The 19,299-nt window shown below is 50.8% G+C and overlaps 1 protein-coding gene and 1 long non-coding RNA gene across 4 annotated transcripts; one reads left to right on the forward strand and one right to left on the reverse strand.

The window, feature by feature from the left end:
• Positions 1-1,563: 1,563 nt before the first annotated feature.
• On the reverse strand, positions 1,564-17,093 carry Mmp25 (matrix metallopeptidase 25). 2 transcript variants are annotated; one of them, NM_001427286.1, is made up of 10 exons: positions 16,648-17,093; positions 16,104-16,236; positions 13,844-13,979; positions 13,456-13,745; positions 6,263-6,439; positions 6,078-6,162; positions 5,233-5,315; positions 4,763-4,915; positions 4,427-4,684; positions 1,567-4,259 (listed from the first exon to the last, which is right to left on the reverse strand). In NM_001427286.1, the coding sequence occupies exons 1-10, from the start codon at positions 16,906-16,908 to the stop codon at positions 3,988-3,990; spliced, it is 1,848 nt and encodes a 615-aa protein (NP_001414215.1). In that variant the 5' UTR covers positions 16,909-17,093; the 3' UTR covers positions 1,567-3,987. The 2 variants fall into 2 exon arrangements, with proteins under 2 accessions (XP_038942989.1, NP_001414215.1); XM_039087061.2 differs by lacking the exons at positions 13,456-13,745; positions 13,844-13,979; positions 16,104-16,236; positions 16,648-17,093 and adding an exon at positions 8,059-8,083 and having other exon boundaries at positions 1,564-4,259.
• On the forward strand, positions 16,685-17,825 carry LOC102557038 (uncharacterized). Of its 2 annotated transcripts, none has more exons than XR_010055300.1 (2): positions 16,685-16,863; positions 17,306-17,825. It is a non-coding gene; the product is annotated as an uncharacterized LOC102557038 (long non-coding RNA). The 2 variants fall into 2 exon arrangements; XR_001840113.3 differs by having other exon boundaries at positions 16,724-16,863; positions 17,345-17,825.
• The last annotated feature ends 1,474 nt before the right edge of the window (positions 17,826-19,299 follow it).

The following is a 19,299-nucleotide window of genomic DNA, read 5'->3' on the forward strand; positions in this document are numbered from 1 at the left end:
CTACCATGAAGAGCAGAGACAGTGGAGCAGAGCCAGCCTGCATCTAGACACATGCGAGAAACTGTGTATGCTACAGAAGGCGGAGCCAGAGACATGACCCGAGCCCGTTAGAGGAGAGCAGAGGACCCAGACGTTGGACATTGAGCAATTTATACAATTAGAGTTTGGTTTTGCCTTACTCCAACTATGTCTGTGCCATTTTGAAGTAAGAAAGCAGGCTCCCCATGTTTCTGACATCAGCAGTGTCCCGGGATATAAGCGAGGCTATAACTTCACCTCTCCTTGGGGACTCAGATTCTTCCAACAGGGACCAGGCCTCAGCTGCCAGCCACGACCCCCTCAGGCCTGCAACCCTTGACCCTTTAAAAGCAGCACTGGGTGGATGACTCTTTCAAATTCACAAATTCCAGCTCCCTGAGATGCAGCCTTGCCCACCCTATGATGACCACAGCTCTGGCACACTGACCCTGAGGAACAGCTTTTGTTACTCAGGAGAGGACTAGAGTGACTGGAAAAAGAATTGGGGTGAAGGTACAGGGGGGCTCAAGGATAGAGTCAAAGCAAGTGTGCACAGCCTGAGTAAGGGGGCCAAGTAAATGATGCTAGAATGTTCTTTGAAAGAGGTGAGGACTTGAGGTTTCAGAGCTCCAAGACAGTCTGGTGTTGTCCAGAGCTAGCCAGTTTTCTTAGAGCGAAATGACTCTTCTAGGAGGCCAAAGAAACTGCTGACCTCACAACACTCCTCCCTCACCATTTAAGACTCCTGTAACCTCACAACAACTGGGTCCTCCATTCCTTTTAAATTTTTTTTTTTTAAGATTTTATTTTATTGTATATGAGTATACTGTAGCTGCCTTCAGACACACCAGAAGAGGGCATCAGATCTCATTACAGATGGTTGTGAGCCACCATGTGGTTGCTGGGATTTGAACTCAGGACCTCAGGAAGAGCAGTCGGTGCTCTTAACCACTGAGCCATCTCTCCAGCCCCTCCATTCCTTTTAAAATCAACACCCCACACCCCACCTCATCCAAGCCTGCAGCTTCTCCTGAGAGAGAATTCTTATCGGTCTTATTCCTGCCGCCCCAGATCCATCAGTGCTCACAGGAAATGAAAGGCTTTCTCTGACCACCCTTTTAAAAAGGTTTAACTTTGGTGTATATGAGTGTTTCCCTTGCAAGCATACCACACGCCTACAGAGGTCCAAAGGGGGCACCAGATCCCCTGGAACTGGAGTTACTGCCATTCCGATGCCAGGAACCAAAACGGAATGCTCTGTGAATGTAGAGCATTTCTCCAGCCGCTCCAACCATGGTTTGATGTTTCATTCTCTTCCTGAGTCAAACTCAGCCACCCCACCCCCTCATTCTTTTTTTTTTTTCTTCTTTTTTTCCTTTTTTTTCTTTTTTTCGGAGCTGGGGACCGAACCCAGGGCCTTGCGCTCACTAGGCAAGCGCTCTACCGCTGAGCTAAATCCCCAACCCCCCACCCCTTCATTCTAATGTTTGAATTAAAGTGAATTAATTTGATTAAATCGTGGAGATAAAGAACACTTTGGAGCCCTTTGGGGTGGCACACACCTTTAATCCCAGCAGAGGCCAGGTTATCTCTGTATGAGGCCATCCTGGTCTACACAGTCAGTCTCAGGCCAGCCATCTTAAACAAACAAAACACTGAAGGTGAAAAATAAGAGTCTTTGACACTGGGGATGAAATAGCAAAGCTGACCGAATCGGAAGCATGTGGCTCTACAGAAATGCCAGTAACTACCGTCTCAGTCTGAGGCTCCAATCAGAACCTGATGAGGCCCATGAGGGACTCGTACAAGGCACTGCTGACCTTTCACACACTCTCCTAATGGCTTCTCTAAAATCCTTCAGGTTCCAGTACAGACCATCCTGTACCAAGGAACCAGATGGGTGAGGACAGCTGCGTCTTGGTGGCTGTCCCCTGGTAGCCAGACTACCCTTCTTGTACCTATATTTCCTTGAAGCTGCAGTTACACTGTCCCCACAATACCAGAAAATAAACCACAAGGACACTCAACCTACATACCTTCAATATATATAATATTGAATATTGTGTGTATATAAAACAAAAGTTCCTAATACTTTTGTACTCCTTCCCTTTTGTGGAGCTAACAATGGAATTGATTTGAGATGGAAATAAGGTCATATTGCCCAATAAATATCCCACCTCTCATATTCATAAACCCATCACTGGTTGAGTCCATTAGACTGCTTCCCCCATACTGGGGTAGTCCACTTAACTTGGTTTTTAAGATTAATTTATTTTATGCATATAAGTGCACTGTAACTCTGTCTTCAGACACCAGAAGAGGGCATTAGAGCTCATTACAGATGGTTGTGAGCCACCATGTGGTTGCTGGGATTTGAACTCAGGACCTCTGGAAGAGCAGTCAGTGCTCTTGTAAATATTTATTTACTTGTTATGTATACATCATACAGCTTTCTGCCTGCATGTACACCTGCAGGCCAGAAGGCGGCACCAGATCTCATTACAGATGATTGTGAGTCACCATGTGGTTGCTGGGAATTGAACTCAGGACCTTTGGAAGAGCCATCAGGGCTCTTAACCGCTGAGCCACCTCTCCAGCCCAAGCTTGGTTCTTTTGCCTTATTAAATAAACTACTCAAACTGTCTATGCCTCTTGACTGCATTCATTCCTAAATGAGGATTCAGGGTAAGAGAAGGGGAACTTCATTCTTAAACTCATGAGATGCTGGGCAGTGGTGGCACACACCTTTGAACTCAGCACTCAGGAGGAAGAGAAAAGCAGATCTCTGAGTTTGAGGCCAGCCTGGTCTACAGAGTGAGTTTCAGGACAGCCAGGGCTACAGAGAAAAACCCTGCCTCGGAAAAAAAAAAATCCCGTGAGATGATTCTGATGTGGACTATTCTAGAAGCGATGATCTAGGTCCTGAATCTGTGGGGAAGTTGGTGTGAAGGAAGCTACCTCAGATTTTTTCACTGCTCACCACATATCATTGGGCACCCTGGGAGTGCTAGGAAGGCAATGGCAGGGGCTTGGGCCCTGGCTCAGCAATTAAAAGCTGCCCTTGTAGAGGATCCGAGTCCTACACCCACGATCCAGAACCTTCAGCCCCCTCAGCCAGCCTCAGCCGCACTGTGCAGATGGAAACCAAACTGTCCTAAGATAGAAGCTATGGCCACTTCAATTGGCGACAGAGACGGGTATCATAAGATCCCTTCCAACTGACCCGGGCAATCCTGAATTCAGGGTGATCACCCCAGGTTGTGTTCTGGGATAAGGGTGACCTAAAATGAGATCATCTGGGCCAAACAGGGAGAAATTCCATCTACATCAACACTGAAGTCAGCCAAGACTCGACACACACCCTCAGAGGAGGTGACGGTGCTTGGGCTTACATCCCTCCCCTGTGGCAGTGACTTTAAAGGGACACAGAGGGAGTAGAACATGGTAGGAAGGTTCAGGAACACATTCAGAGGCTACAGGAGGTCCTGGTCCTGTTTAACACATCTAGTCAGGGTATAGTCACCAACCCACTGTGACCAGTGTGACCAGTTGTGGAGAATCAGAGGAGTGGGGATTCCCAGAAAGCCATCTGTTCAGCAGAAGTCAGCACACAACCTTGGTGTGGTGTTGCCTTGGTTTAAGGAGCAATGGGACAGGGTGGCGCACTGTGTGTCCAAGCTGCAATTCTCATGGGTTCCAGTGGCTGCGGCCGGCCGGCCCTTCTTGGTGCACACCGCCCCCTGGCGGCGGCCACCCTCACTATGGCCACAGCTCCCTCGGCCTTAACAGAAACCAAGCTCAGGAAGGAAAGCTCATGCGTCCGCGGGCTTCTTTTAGGAATGCGATCAGCTCTGTGCACGTGGAAACAGATCGTGAGGATTCACAGCATCCCTAGACCCTACACTAGGTCCAGCTGAGGGAGACTCTGTCTTCCTTCTGTATAGGAAGTCTGCAAGGTAGGACCAGGTTTCAGCAAGAAAAGATGGCTCCAGCCAATAGGGGCAGGAGGGGCAGCAGGAAGGTCGATGACAGCTGCTCCGAGGTTTGATTGAGTTCGCAGTGGCAATCACAGCTTCTGGTTTCGGGTGTCGTTTTCGGGGGACTGGGGACTTGAGGATCAGAGTTCGGGGCAGGGCAATCCAGCCACGTGGGCCCAATGGGCTGGGGGGAATCTGACTCAGATTTGACACTGCCCTTCGCAAAGCGCCAGGAATGGGTGCCTTTGAAAAAGTAAGTGTCACCTGTAGGGGAGGAGACACTTCAGAATCTTGGTCTAGACCAGCCCCAAAGCCAATGCTCCTTTCTCATTCCAACTCCCAGGATGCCCCATCTGCCATTCCCTCTCTCCATCTTCCTCCCTCCCTTTTCTCCCCCAGAGACCACAATTTAGAGATGAGGACTTCCACACCTGTGTTGCTGATGGTGACGTCGTCTGGGGCAAAGGGCGCGCCCTCCCAAAGACTCAGGGGACGTGGGTAATCAGGGTCTGGGCTCCCGGCCACTTCGTCATACCGCCAGTACTTTTGGCCTCGGATCAGGTATGTCTTGCCGTTGAAAGGCCATGAGAACACAGCATCCACTTCTTCTCCCGGGGGCAGCCCAAATTCTACCAGTGGCCTCGCTGCACCCTGAAGCTGTCGTTCCTGGAACACCCAGAACTGCGGGCCTGGAAGAAGGCATGTTGGTAAGGGGGTAGGGGGGTTCCCTAGACCCACCCTACCCAGGACCCATGACCTTTACCCACCGCTGAAGAGGATGATTCGGCCATCTTGGGGTCGGGCATAGGCAGCCTGAATGACCCTCACATCGTTTGGCAGCCCCTCCCAAAAGCGGTGCAACCCAGCAGGGCGGGGTGATACCAGCTGTCCTGAGGGTTGGAGGCGCCAGAACCAGGGGCCTGCAGGGGAAGAAAAAATAAAGCATGTAGATGTGATGTGGTAAGGAATCTTACCCACTCCCTAACATCCCTCTGTCTGACCCAGTGAGTAGCTGGGCAGGGGGTTGCAGCTTCCTGTCCCATAAAATGTATGCAGGGGTAGGATCCCTCTATATAGCAAATAACCAGACATACGATGATCATTTCATGGCTTGACCAGGATGACACACACACGCGCACACAGCAATCCCATCTCCCAGGAAGCTTTGCAGCCTGGGTATGTCCACCAGAAATAAGAAGCCATTTATGCAAATCCAAGGGCCATCCAAAGTGCATACCTTTGAAGAAGAAAATTTCCCCTCGGATGTTGGCAACAGCATCAAAATTGCCCTTACATCGATCAGGCACAGGTGTGGAGGGGCTGGGGAGGAAAAGGGACTGAGCAGGGGGTAGGGCTCCCCTGTTCCTTGCTCTTGACTGCAGCTGACTGCACTCTAGCAAGGAAGAACACTTCCCATGGGTGCCTTGTGTGCGCTTGCGCGGACAGCGGTGCACACGCATCTGTGTGTGTGTGAGCCATCGGATGACAAAACCCGGCTTCCTCTGCTGCTGTTCGCCTTGTGTTTCTTGGGTTTGCGTTTGTCCTTCTGTGCAGTCTTGGCTGTCCTGGAACTTGTTATGTAGACCAGGCAGGTCTTGAACTCACAGAGATCTGCCTGCCTCTGCCTCCAGAGTTTTGGAATTAAAGGTGTGCTCCCCTATACCTGGTCATACCTTGTTTGTTTGTTTTTTTTAGATGAGTTCTCTTGCTGAACCTGGAGTTCACTGATTCACCAAGGATGGCCCTGCCAGTGAGCTTCAGGGATCTGCCTGTCTCTGTCTGAGTGATGGGATAATGGATCCACACCTCTTGCTTCCACAGCAGGCACTTTACCAAAGGGATCATCTTTTCAGTTTTAATTGTGTTTGTGTATGCCATGCGTGTGTGTATCTGAAAGGGTCACAAGGTGTCAGATCCTCCAGAACTGGGGTTACAGATGGTTGTGGGCCTCTTGAAGTAGGCACTGAGACCTCAACTTGGGTCCTCCGATAGAGCAGCAAGTACACTGAACCATCTCTCCAGCACTCCTAACCCCTTTAATGGAGGACGGGGAGCTGGTCACACAGCTGGTAGAGGACTTACCTGTCAGGGGGCATGACTGGAGGCTGGGGAGGTGGTACCAGAGGTTTCCTTGTGGGCTTGTCATTCGGAGTTTGGGACACTCTCCCTGTGAGGAGAGTCAAACAGATATGGGTCCCCTGGACCTGCTGTATAGGCCACAAGGAATCTACATCTGGAGCTGGTTCAGGGCATCCCTCTTCCCATACCATAGAGCTGCTGCAATCCATCACGGTCATCCTGGGACAAGCGGTATGTGCCAGGGTCACCCACCGGGCCCTGGTAGAAGGGCCTCATAATGGAGTCGGGTGCAGAAGAGTGGCCAAGGCCTAGAGCATGGCCAAATTCATGAACTGCTACTGCAAATAGGTCGGTTCCTTCACCATCTGGAGAGAGAGGACCAAAGGCTAAAGTTGTGGCCATCCCATATTGGGAAGAGAGCACAAGGACTGGGGTCCAATGGCCAAGTGGAAGACCCAGGAGACTCTGGAGTAGGACCTCCCTCTGCTCTGCCCAACCCTTCCTAAATGGCATCATTGTTCCAACGTTCCTGCAACCATTCAGTGAATAGTTTTGAGTATCTCTTCTTGGCAGTAGTGACATTGGGGTAGGGGAAGAATGAAACCCAAAAGGACAGAAGGGGTCCCCCTCATCTGGGAAAGAAAGACTTCGTACAGAAACTTTAGGGCAGGAACCTGGGGTATCCGGTACTTAGAATATCCTTGACTAATTTCAACCTGTGGTTAGAAACCCTCACTCTAGCTGGGGGTTGGGTAGGGCGGGGAGTGGTGTACACCTTTAGTTCCAGCACTGGGGAGGCAGAGGCAGGGGGACCTCTGAGTTTCAAGGCCAGCCTGGTCTACAGAGCAAGTTCTAAGACAAGGGCTACCCAGAGAAACCCTGCCTTGAAAAAGAAAGCAAGGAAGGAACAACAAACCCATTCTGCCGGGTGTGGTGGTGCACATCTCTAATCTTACCACTCAAAAGGCATGGCAGAGGCAGGCAAATCTGTGAGTGTGAGGCCAGCCTGCTCTACAGAGTAAATTAAAATTTAGACAGGGCTACATAGAGAGACTGTGTCTCAATACAGACCAGACCAGACCAGACCAGACCAGACCAGACCAGACAGACAGACAGACACCAACCCCCAAGCTCCCCCATCTTCAGTCCAGGGGGACTTCATCCCCTCCTGTCTTTGGATCCACATTTCCTGGTCAGTTCTCAGACCTCACCTCTCCTCTCTCCATCTTTCCTTCCTCCCCAGGGCCCCTGCCCTTCCCACTCGAAGCTCTTCTAATGGTAGGAGCAGACAGAGCTCAGAGCTCCTAACAACAAGCACTCTCAGACCGCAGTCGGCTGCTCTGGCGCCCTGCCTCACGGCCAGGCTTTGCTACCACAGCGCTTCTCCTCCTGCGATCCCACCCAGGTCAGAACAGAGCCTCTTCAGGCTTGGCTTCATCGATCTCTGACTTCATCGCATAAGGCTTGACTGGAAGAGACTGAGTCAGGTGACCTGTCCACACGGCCCAAGTTCCCAGATGTCGGGCTGGCCTCGTTTCTAACCAGCATTAACCAAGTTGAAAGTGAGGTTATTGGGACTGACAGGTAAACTGAGGATCGTCTTGCCCTCAGCTGCTGAGTCTATAAGCAAAAAGAACAAGGAAAGACTTTTCTTTTTGAAGCCTTGGTCTCACTGTGAAGCCCTGACTAGACTTTAATTCACTATTCAGATCAGTCAGATCAGATCGTGATGCAGTCCCCTTGCCTCTGCCTCCTAAGTGCAAGCACCCCTGGTAAAGCCTCTCTGCTCAGCATATTGTAGGAAGAGCTAACGCTAGGCTTCCGTACATCTTAGACCTCAGTCTTCTATCATTTCGCAGAGGGAAAAGAGTCAGCAAAGACCGCAGCAGAGCTCAGACAGGCGCTCTCCATGCCCTGACTCTGCCCCTAGCTTGCGACATGTTGCGTCTTCAGGTGAATCTCCTCGAACTACATTTGAACTTACATGTTGGCTGCAGGTCAGCTTACTGCTCTGAATCCTTTTACTGAGAAATCGGAGGAAGTTCGGTGTCTTAACCGGGTGTTCTCTTCTCCCTTCCTTATCTCACCTCTCTTGGGGCAACATGGGGCTTCCGGGTCAGGAGCCTCTTACTGCATTTTTCTCATGCTAAAGCAGACAGGGAAAGTTACCCAATCACCTAAACTAACCCTGAGAGCCCTGGTGGACAATGTTCAGGTCCCTGTCACCACCTGCCTTTGTCTTTGGCCTAGCAGATGGCTCCTTTGATCCTCTCAACGTGTACTCTAGGTCCATAACCCTTCAAAGATGGGAAATGTACTTCCTATGTCCCCAAGACAGGCAGAGCAGGGATGTGGCTTAGCTGGCAGAGTGCTTGCCTAGCATGTGTAGTCCCCAGGGCTTCAAGGTATTCAGGAATCCAAAGTAATCCTTAGCTCACAGACATAGCAGCTGCCTTTGGCTACTTTTGTGGGTTCCTTTATCCACCCTTCTTCACCTCTTTTCTTCCACCCTTTCAACCGCACAACACCAAATAAGAGAGAACAAAGGATAGAGGGGGAAGGAAAGAGCTCCCTGAATAAGTCAATGTGCGGAAAAGAGGTGATGATATGGTTACTGACTACCGCCTGCTGACTAGAGACATTGAGTTCCTCCAGGCAAGCTTGACCTTCACTGTCAAGATGGCTAATTCCGGGGTTGGGGATTTAGCTCAGTGGTAGAGCGCTTGCCTAGCAAGCGCAAGGCCCTGGGTTCGGTCCCAAGCTCCAAAAAAAAAAAAAAAAAAAGATGGTTAATTCCTTCTTCTTGTTGTTTCTTCTTTTTGCATAACTAGTTAACAAGCCACACCAACCAACAACCCACCCACCCTCACCAGTCCTCTGAAAAGTCCCCAGAATGCCAAAGGTCACACAATTGCAGAAACTATCTGCAGATGGCAAAATCACGCCCCCTTCAGAGCACGAGGCAAATCACCATCGGCTTCTGTGGACAATCGGAAGCAGCCCCATATCCCACGCCTAGGATTAAAACGAAAACATACTTTTATATCATCTCTGTGTTTTTCTTTAAAAAAAGAAATCCCAAAGTTGTCACCATACACCGAGATCTGCCTGCTTCTGTCTGCCAAATGCCGGGATTAAAAGCATGCCACGTGCACTCTTTCTCTAAATGCATCCACATCCGCCCTGCTTTCTACTGACTCGGTGGAAGGTCCAGTGCTTAAACACGTCATCCTGAGACACTCTTTGGGCCCGACTGCCAGGATTCCAGTCACATTAGGTTCTGCCCTGGCTGCTTGGCCTTTCAGTGATCACAGCCTCCACTTTCTCGATTCTTCTCATACTAAACTCTACTTTGGAATTCTCACATCCATGGAGATGTGGTTTATAGGCACAGTAAGGTCACTTGTTCCCACATAACCAAATCCTGGTCAGGTAAGCATTCTGCCATTTGTTTGTGGTGTGGCAATGTCTAACTACTTCTCCTTTTCTCCCCACCTTTTTTAGGTCTAGGGTTTTTTCGTCGTTGTTGCTATTGTTTGATTTTTTTTTTTTTTATTTTTGCATCTTGGTTTTTTTTTAATATTTACTTATTTATTTTATGTGTAAGTACACTGTAGCTGTCTTCAGACACACCAGAAGAGGGCATCAGATCTCATTACAGATGGTTGTGAGCCACCATGTGGTTGCTGGGATTTGAACTCAGGACCTCCGGAAGAGCAGTCAGTGCTCTAAACCACTGAGCCATCTCTCCAGCCCTTGTTTGTTTTTTTTTAAAGGCCATATGTCTTGCCTGCTGGCCTAGAACTCTTTAACTTGTTCACTGGCTGGTCACTCATATAGACCATCCTGCCTTTGCCTCCAAATGCTGACATTATAGGCGTGTACTGCCACACCCAGCTACCCATCTCTCTTAACTCCTCCTTCCCAGCCACTACTTCTTGACTTCGAGGTTCTCCATTGCTCTCTTCTTGACTTTCAAATTCTCCCATTTCTTCTGGGCAAACCTTGCCGATCCCTCTTCCCAGGTTGGAATCCAGGCAGCAGCACTGCAGCTGGTGCCCACAAGTGAGAAGGAAACACCCACCGGACACCCTCCTTACCTCATCTCTAGCTGAGGAAACAGTGCAAGAAGGCAGCGTCATCTGTGCTTACCGCAATCAGAAGAAGCTAAACTGATTCAGCTTCGAAGCTGACCTACTTGCACGGGAGATGTGTGTGGCTCAGTGGCAGAGCACTCACGGCATCCGCACAGCCTGCATCTCCAGCCTCAGTGAGTGCCCCACAGAGCCTGGGCACCAGACATAGCTGTCTCCTCCCCATCATCCCAACACAGCAAACTGAGATCTGGCCCCACATCCTTGCTCAACTCCATTATTTTTTCCTCCTGCTACCCTTTCCCCTGAGAAATTACTTGCTTAAGAGTTTCTAACTGGGGGCTGGGGATTTAGCTCAGTGGTAGAGCGCTTACCTAGGAAGCGCAAGGCCCTGGGTTCGGTCCCCAGCTCCAAAAAAAAAAAAAAAAAAAAGAGTTTCTAACTGGCAGGGAGGTGATGGTGCACACCTTTAACCCCAGCCCCCAGGAGGCAGAGCTCAAGTCTAGTCTGGACTACAGAGAGAGTTCCAGGACAGCCAGGGCTACCTGAGGAACCCTGGCAGAGAAACCCTGCCACCCCCACCCACCCACCCCTGGGGGCGGGAGGACAAAGAAAGAAAATAAAACTTTGTATCTGGAAACAAGAAAAAAACACAAGAGGAGGGGTTGGGGATTAAGCTCAGCCGTAGAGTGCTTGCCTAGCAAGGCCCTGGGTTCGGTGGTCCCCAGCTCCGAAAAAAAGAAAAAAAAAAAAAAAAAGAAAGAAAAAAAACCAAAAAACAAAAAACACAAGAGAAAAAAATAGTGCTTCAGTGCAGGAATCTGGGAGGGCAAGGAAAAAAAAGAATTTCTGGGGGTTGGGGATTTAGCTCAGTGGTAGAGGGCAAGGTCCTGGGTTATGTCCTCAGCTCGGGGGGGGGGGGGGGGGGCGGGGGGAGGGGGAGCGCGGAGACAAAATAACAAAAGAATTTCTATCTAAAACTCTTCTTCTGGGAAACCTGACCAGGGACAGAACCCGGAGCCCAAGACCCCAAGACCTGCAGGTGTGTCTGTGTGAGGGTGTTAGCAACCCTGGAACTGAGGTTACACACAGTTGTGAGCTACAGAGTGGGTGCTGAAAATTGAACCCAGGGGGTTGGGGATTTAGCTCAGCGGTAGAGCGCGCAAGGCCCTGGGTTCGGTCCCCAGCTCTGAAAAAAAAGAAAAGAAAAAAAAAAAAAAAAAAGAAAATTGAACCCAGATCCTGGGGAAGAGCAACCAGTGCTCTTAACGAGATGCCATCTCCCCAGCCCCAGGATGGAGGTTCTAAAGAGGATGTTTATGTTCTGGGCCTCCCAGCACTTTCTGCCCTCCCACTGCTCCGTCCCCTGAGTAGGTTAATCTAACAGTAGCAATCTTGTAGGATGCTAAACTACCATCCCATCCTCCCTGTCACCAGAGGATCTAGAGAGCTCATAATCTGGGCCTACTCCAACGTCTCTCAGGTCTAGCCATCTGCCATCAGTCCCCAGATTCTCCTCCCTGGATTCTTTGTCCACTCCTGCCTTTGCTTCCCTCCACTCCACTTCCCCATGCATCCAGGAACATTCTAGGACGCAGAGCTACCTGATGGGTCCTCGCTGCTTCCCGAAACCTGTTGTTTAAATTCTGTTTATGCCCCGAAACCCTTTACAACACAGGGCCCACGCATGTGTGACATCCCCACAGAGGCCACAACTTTGGTTTCTAGCCATGGGTGTTCCAGACCGTGCTCCACTCAATAGCTCCTCCCATCTTCGGCTACACAGCACTCCACTCACTGGTTTGTGTGCTCTCCCTGTGCCTTTGCACTTCAGACAAACACTTTGCCCATCTGGCCCGTGATGCCCAGTGCTCCAGGTTTTTTGTTTTTCTTTGAGACAGGATCAGTCTTTGTAGTCTAGGCTGGCCTTCATCCCACTATGTAGCCCCAGGTTGGCCTCACACTTGCTACAAACCTGCTTTAGCCTTCCACACACAACTACTTGGAAGCCTGTCTTTAAAATAAAAGTGCTTGTCTTGAGTTGGAGTCTTGCTATATCCCTTCAGCTGGTCTCAAAAGTCTTACAATCCTCCTGCCTCAGCTTTTCAAGCACCGTGATTGCCGGCATGTGCCGTTACCCTTAGTACCGCCGTATCCCGCACTTGGTGTGTATTTGAGCAGAAAGTCACCACCACCCTATCCAAGAGCACAGACTGCCTCCTCCTCAGGACTTTCTATTGCGAGTTCTGGCAATTGCCTCTGTGTGTATAGTAAGTACCAGTCATGCTTCCACCTCAACTGATGGAATTTTTACACCAGCTCAGCTTTGAGCTGGGCACTTGAAAGGCCCCTGTAGTGGTAATTTTAAGTGGATTTGGTTGTGCCTCAATGGACTGGCCAAACACCGGTCCAGATGTTGCTGTAAAGGTATTTCAGACTTGACCGCCATCCACTCTCGGTGACACAAGTCACCCCAGTGCAGAAGGACCAAGCACAAAAGGGCTCTGACAGCAGACACTGAGGACTCTAGGGAAGGAATTCCGTCTCAAGACAGAAGCAGAAAACTGGCATGAATTTTCATTCTGCCTTACAAAATTTGGCTGTGCTAGTTCCCACAATCCCCACGAGCCATTTCCTTAGGGTAAATCTCTTTCAGGAAAGCCTAGAATAGATAGTAAACTCAAAACCAGCCTGGGCTACAATGATAAGACTAGGTCTCAAAAAAACTTTTTTAAAAAAATTTTGGGGGGCGGGGGTGCGGTGCAGAGGAGGCTAGGAACTGGAGAGGTAGCTTAGTGGTTAGGAGCACTGGCTGCTACTATTCCATAGGATCCAGGTTCAATTCCCAACACCTACATAGTAGGTCATACCCATATGTGATACCAGTTCCACACACCCGAATGGCTTGCCACAGAACCAGGAATACATGTGGTACACAGACACTCTTGTAAACAAAACATCCATACACATGAAATTTAAAAGTTTTTGTTTGTTTGTTTGTGGCTCTCACTGTGTAACCCGGGCTGGGCTCACTATGAAGACCAGGCTAACCAGCCACTTGACTGTCTCCTAAGTGCTGGGATTAAAGCTATGTGTTACCATGCTGGGCTGTGTGTGTGCGTGTTTGTGTGTGCAGACAAGCAGTATACCACAGTAGTCTATACTTCTCACCCCTCTGGGGATCCATGACCAACTGACACAGTTTCCATCAATCCATTAATTCAAACCTAGTTCTTTGGCACAGACAGATCTGGAGAGGCAACCCCTCTGAAGATGGAAAGTTTTACCTGTTGACCCAAAAGTCCAGGTCTCTTCATCGTCAAAGTGAGTGTCTCCAGAGATGGGGTGTTCTCCAGGGAAGAAGGCGTGAGCCAGCGTGCCACCAGGCCCGTCAAAGGGGTAACTGTCTTGGTGGTAGGCCCGGGAAAAGTGGATAACGATGTCAGGCTCCTGGTACTGAGAATCCACCTCTTGGAACGTTAGGCCTGACGCAACAGCCCAGACATCTAGGGCATAGCTCACAAGGGTCCGGACAACAGACTGGCTCAACCGGGAGCTCTGAGAGAAGGACTGGATACTGAGGAGAGAGAAGGAGATCCTGTGGCTGTGGAGGAAATGGCCAGGCAAGTTTGGGGTCTAGTCAGCAGGCCAAGGGAGGGGCAGACTGAGGCTTACCTCCACGTCAGGGTGCGCTTCTTCCACACGCTGCCACTCAGAGTATAGCGACGCCGGCGCCTGACCAGCCCAGCAGGCCCCAGGATATCAGGCAGGGAGCACCGGGGCTTGTGCATGGTGGCTATTGTTATTGGGTCTGTGGGAGACAGCAAGCCATGGTGAACAATAGGACAGTCCTTGATGGTGACACCAACTAACCAACACATCGACTCAACACTGAAGACCACTGGCTATTCCTCTAGAAGACCCAAGTTTGTGTCTCAGCAACCACATAGTGGCTCACAACGGTCTGTAACTGCAGTTCCAAAGGACATGACATTCTCTTCTGACCTCCATGATGCATAAACATACACACAGGCCAAACAACCAAATATGTAAAAGTAAATAAATCTTTAAGAAAGAAGTTGGGTAAGGCTTCATGGCCTGATGTGGAGCCTAGACAGTCACAGTGAAAGGCAGCTCAAGCCAGGCCCCCTTTCTACTGGGCCATGAATGGACTGGCCACTATCCAAGGCACTTAGAGACTTAAGCTGGGTCCCTTGTACCACTTCCCTAGACCCAATGGGTGGATGCTGGAGAAATGGATTGTATATGTATGTGTGGGGGGACACATGTGCCCCTGTGAGTGTGGAGGCCAGAGCTCAGCCTTGGCTGTTGCTCCACAAGGGCTGCCATTAGTTTGGGGTTGAAACAGAATCTCTGACTTGGTCCAGAGCTCCCCAACTAGGTTAGACTAGGCAGTAAGCCCCAAAGATCTACATCTCTGCCTCCCCAGAGTTGGGGTTACAAGGGCACTCCATCAGGGCCCTCTCGAGCTGGATTCTAGAGATCAAACTCTCAGGCTTGCGAGGCCAGTACCTAGTTGCCAACCCTGCCGTCTCCCCTTTCCTTTTAGGGCCAGAGCTCCACTAAGCCACCTCTCCCCTTAAGTCTGTCCATCATCTTTTTTTCTTCCTGGTTTTTTACTTTGAGTCAGGGTTTCTCTGTGTATACTGTGGTGTCTGGAACTCACTCTGAAGATCAGCCTGCCTCTTCCTCCTGAGTGTGGGGATTAAAGGCGTGTGCCACCACCACCTGGCCTGGTTTACATCTTCACAGGATTCTGATCAAAGTCTGAAGACCAGCAGGAGTTGTCTCCGCCCCCCTCCCTCCCGTAGATAACCATCTATTCTCAAATCAGCTCTATCTGTAAAGCCTTTTTTTTTTTTTAAGCACCACGCATTTTCAGAAGTCATTTCATCTTCAAATAAGATCAAACCACAACTCACTGGTAGCAATAGCAGACAGTAACCAAGAACGTAGTGATCTCAGACTCTGTTCTAGTTGTTTGAGAAGGAATGGGCAGGGGAGGGGAATTCTTTTCCTTGTAGCTATTGAAGATTCTCCAAGCTCCTTCTGCCTTTCTATTTAACTCCAGGGGGAAGCCCTCGGCTCTACCTCCAAAATATACTCCCTGGACTCAGCTTCTGCCCCATTCCCACCTCTGCTCCCCATCAGCAAACGAGAGAAGCTTAAGACCAAACCAGAGCTGAGCTCAAAGGCCTGGCAACTGTATTCCATCTACTCAGGGGGCTAAAGCAGGAGGACCACATGTTCAAGGCCAGCCTAGGAAACAGAGAGGAATGCTCACCTCCACAGTAAAACTAACTAACCCTGCAACTCAGATGAGGTCGTTCTTCCCCTTTGACACCCCCACCCCCCTTCTTTGAAACCTCTTCCCAGATCACCTAAGCTCCTCAGCCTGTCTTTCACTCCAGGCAGATGAACTTGTGCCTGTCACAGTTCTTCTGCAGTTACTAAGATGTCTTCCTGTGGCTGTGTCCTATTTGTGACCGAAGTTTATACTCTCATAGGACATATTTCAGAGTGGTCTGCTCAGCTGGATGTATAGTACCGACCTGGAATTCCAGAATTCAGACTGAGGCAGGAGGAAACAGAGTTCGAGGCCAATCTGTGCTACAGAGGAAGACGGTCAACAAAAACGAAACGGTGGCCTACCCTAATCCGACTGCAGCTCTTAGCATCAGAATGAAATAATTTTGCATTTTAATGTTCTTTCTTTGTTGGGAATGGGGATGGATCTGTCCTATCCCGGAAGCTGAAGTCAGACAAAGCCGGGCCAGAGGGATTCCAAGGTCTGGGGGCTGGGACCTGAGACCAACATCTTCAACCTCTTGAGAATCAGGCACAACCTTGAGATTTAAAGACTCCGGGCGAATCACAGAGGCAGGACTGCCAGGCAGCAGGGCGGGCTACCTACCCATTTGTCCAGTCTCAGGTAGTCCAGCAAATCTCTGCATGACTTTGATCGCATCCTGCAGCTTCCCAAGACTCTGCATCTGGGCGTGGACAGGATCCGCCGGTGGCAGGTAGCCATAGCGAGTCAGCCAGTCCTAGGACATAGGAGAGGACTGATGAAACCCTAAAAGGGACAGGGCTTTCGCTTCTCACTACTATTTGAAAGTCCCGCCCTCCAGGGAAGCCAGAGCCACAGCGCCTAGCCCTGGATGATAGAACCTACCTTCTTTATACACACAGCCACGGCCCCCAGTCCTGGGTTTGCCATTTTTATAGATCCAGCAAGCTGAGGCCCCAGCTTCCCACTTTAGCTCCTTTCCAGACTTCTGAATCCCAGTCACCAAACCTCCTGATAGAGCCAGTAATTAAGGGCTCCGAGAGCCCACCCTCAGTCACTCTTCAGGACATTTGAAGCCACCCCCCTTTCTTTCAGACTCAGAAGTCCGCCCTCTCCTTTCCTTTTACCGGTTCTGTGTGACCCCAGAAGCCGGCGGACCCCAACTCACCACGCCCATGCTCACGTCCTGAGCCCTGAGATTCTGAGCTCGCACCGGCTGCAGCAGAACCAACAGAAGCACCAGTAACGGGAGACCCAGAGCTTGCAGCCTCAGGATGCGTTCAGCTTGGACGGACCGCAGGGGCATTCGAAAGAGCCCTGACTCCCGCCGCCCTGGAGGGATCGAGGAGGTCAGGGACCCGGCGCGGCAGGGAGCCGACACAAGGTAGTAGAGATGGGCAGGAGAAATCTGGGATCCTGGGAGGCACATCACGGGCTGAGCAGCGATAGCCGAGGGTCGAGGTGGGGATGGGGAGTGAGGGATCCTGGGAGCGTGGAGAAGGCGCAGGAAGGACCAGAGGTCTGGCAATGAGGTCCCCTACTCCGGTCTCCTCCAGGTGCTTGTCCGGCCTGGGCGAGGCGCCAACTGCCCAGTCTTCTAGTGGGAGCCTGAATGGGGTGGGGCTCACCCAGAGAAGCGTTAAGGGCGCAGTAGGGGAAGTAGTCCAATCTTCCGAAGCCAATGTCCCAGAGAAGGGCCAGGGGTTCTCCTGTTCCCCGCCCGCACGCAGGGACTCTCCTATGACCTCAAGGGTTAACTACTGTGGGGCAAGTCGGCTGACATGTCCCCTACTTCTCCGCCTCAGTCTAAAAGTTTCTGTTCCCAGATCCATGCTCTGTCGCAGGGCTCTCTTCTGCTTCCTTAGGACCGCGGGCCCGGGGCGGGGTAGCGGAGCTCCCCTCCCCCCACGCATCCTGTCGTCCTGCCTGGGGACCCCAGGCTGCCGGCCGTCAGAGCTCCGTAGCTTCCTTTCGCCGCGGGATCCCAGCCGGGGCCAGCTGTGCGCAGTATGGTTGCCCCGGACCATTGTTCCAACCCACCCAGATGTGCAAACCTCTGTTTTGAGCACCTCTAGACTCTAAACTCAGGTCCTGTTCCCATCTCAAGGTGCCCCAGCCCTCCCCGGACTAAGCTTTTAAATCCAAAACCTGCACGTGAGGAGAAGAAAAAAAAAAAAAAAAGGCAATGACGAGTAATTAGGGCGCAGGCTGCGGATCAGAATGGAAGGAAAGTGGCCACTGGGACTTGTTGACTGCCGGTACCTTGAGCAGCAGGGGGAGATCCATCTGCATTTTAGACCAAATAAATAGCAGGCAGGATGAAGAAACTGCAGATGTAAACTAAAACACTGGTGTCCTGTATTCCTCTGCAAAGCTGTGAACAAATGCCACAGACTGGGTGAGTTAATACAGAAAGAAATTCGTTCTCTCACAGTCCCCAAAGGTCCAGGAGCCAGTGCATCGGTTTCTTCTGAGAACTCTAGGCGTAGAGAGGGCCACCCCTGTGCCGGTCTCTTCACATGGTCATATCCGGTTCATGGCACCCCTGGGATGTCTTCCCCAGACCTTGAAGTAAACACATTCCCAAGCAATGGGAATTCGAGATTAAGCATAAAAACATACGGGACATCCTCTAACTTTATTTTGTTTTTATTTTTAACCTTTTATTGATTCTTTGTAAGTTTCACATCATGTACCCAATCCCACTCATCTCCCTGTTCCTTCATATCTGCCCTCCACCCTGGCAACCTACCCCCAAAAGAAAACAAAAGCAAACAAACAAAAAAAAAATTTAAAAAAAAATCTCACCCACACATTGCAAATGTTCATTGAAATGAGTGATTGTTTTGATTCAAGGCCTCTGACTTCTGCTACACCATCAATATCAGATCCTTGCTGGGACTCTTCTCAGACATCCTGTTATTGTCCTGTGTCATGGAGAGCCTGCAGCTTTGGCTCTGGAGGACCAGACCACCCTTCGTGTGCTCCCGAGCTTCATAGATGGATAGATGTTGGGTTGGGCCAACTCAAAGCCCTGGCTCTGGTTCTGGTTCTAGGTGACAGCTGAGCTGGTTGGTCAGCAAGCTAGTTCTCCCACACCCAACTTCCTCCAGGGTGAGCGTCCAGCACTGCCCTGGCTAGCTCGCCCAATATGGACAAGGCGTAGAGACAGCTCTCCTGTTCTCATGCTCCAGGGCTGGCTCCTCCTCAGTCTCACCACCACAGCCAGCTCTCCTGTGCCGCCCAGGCAAAATGAAGGGCCCTCTCTCAGTGTGCTTCACCTGGAGAGAGATGTGGCCAGCTCTCCAGAGTGCCACAGCCAGTGAGGGCCGGGGCCAGCTCTGCCCAGCCCTTGAACATCCACATGGTCCCAGGAGGCACCCCAGACCAGGGACATCCAAGTTGTCTCTAGAGGTAATGAGAGCCACAGACATTAACACAGACCCTGATGCTTACAGGGAAACAGAGGCAGACATGGCCTTCAGCATGAGCTGTGACTCCACCGTGGCCTCAGGTAGAAGGGCAAGCTGCTCGTACCGTGCCACCTCTCTCCACCCTCGAGTCTGCAGTTCTGCTTCTCTTCATGGTGATCAAACTGCACCACCTCTTCCGCTCTCCATCTCTCCCACGTGCACATATCTACGGCCCGCCCATGCTGCATGGTGGAAGGCTGGCCTCTGGGCATCTTCTACTCACCCTCACCTCGTAGCGTGTCAGTGGGCTGGCCTCTGGCTGACTCTCACTCTCCTGAGCCTCATGGGGTGGAGGCCACTGGATATCCACTGACTGCCCGCCGTGCCTCTTGGTGGCTGGCTAGTCT

This window comes from Rattus norvegicus, chromosome 10 (assembly GCF_036323735.1).
Source record: "Rattus norvegicus strain BN/NHsdMcwi chromosome 10, GRCr8, whole genome shotgun sequence".
NCBI lineage: Eukaryota > Metazoa > Chordata > Mammalia > Rodentia > Muridae > Rattus > Rattus norvegicus.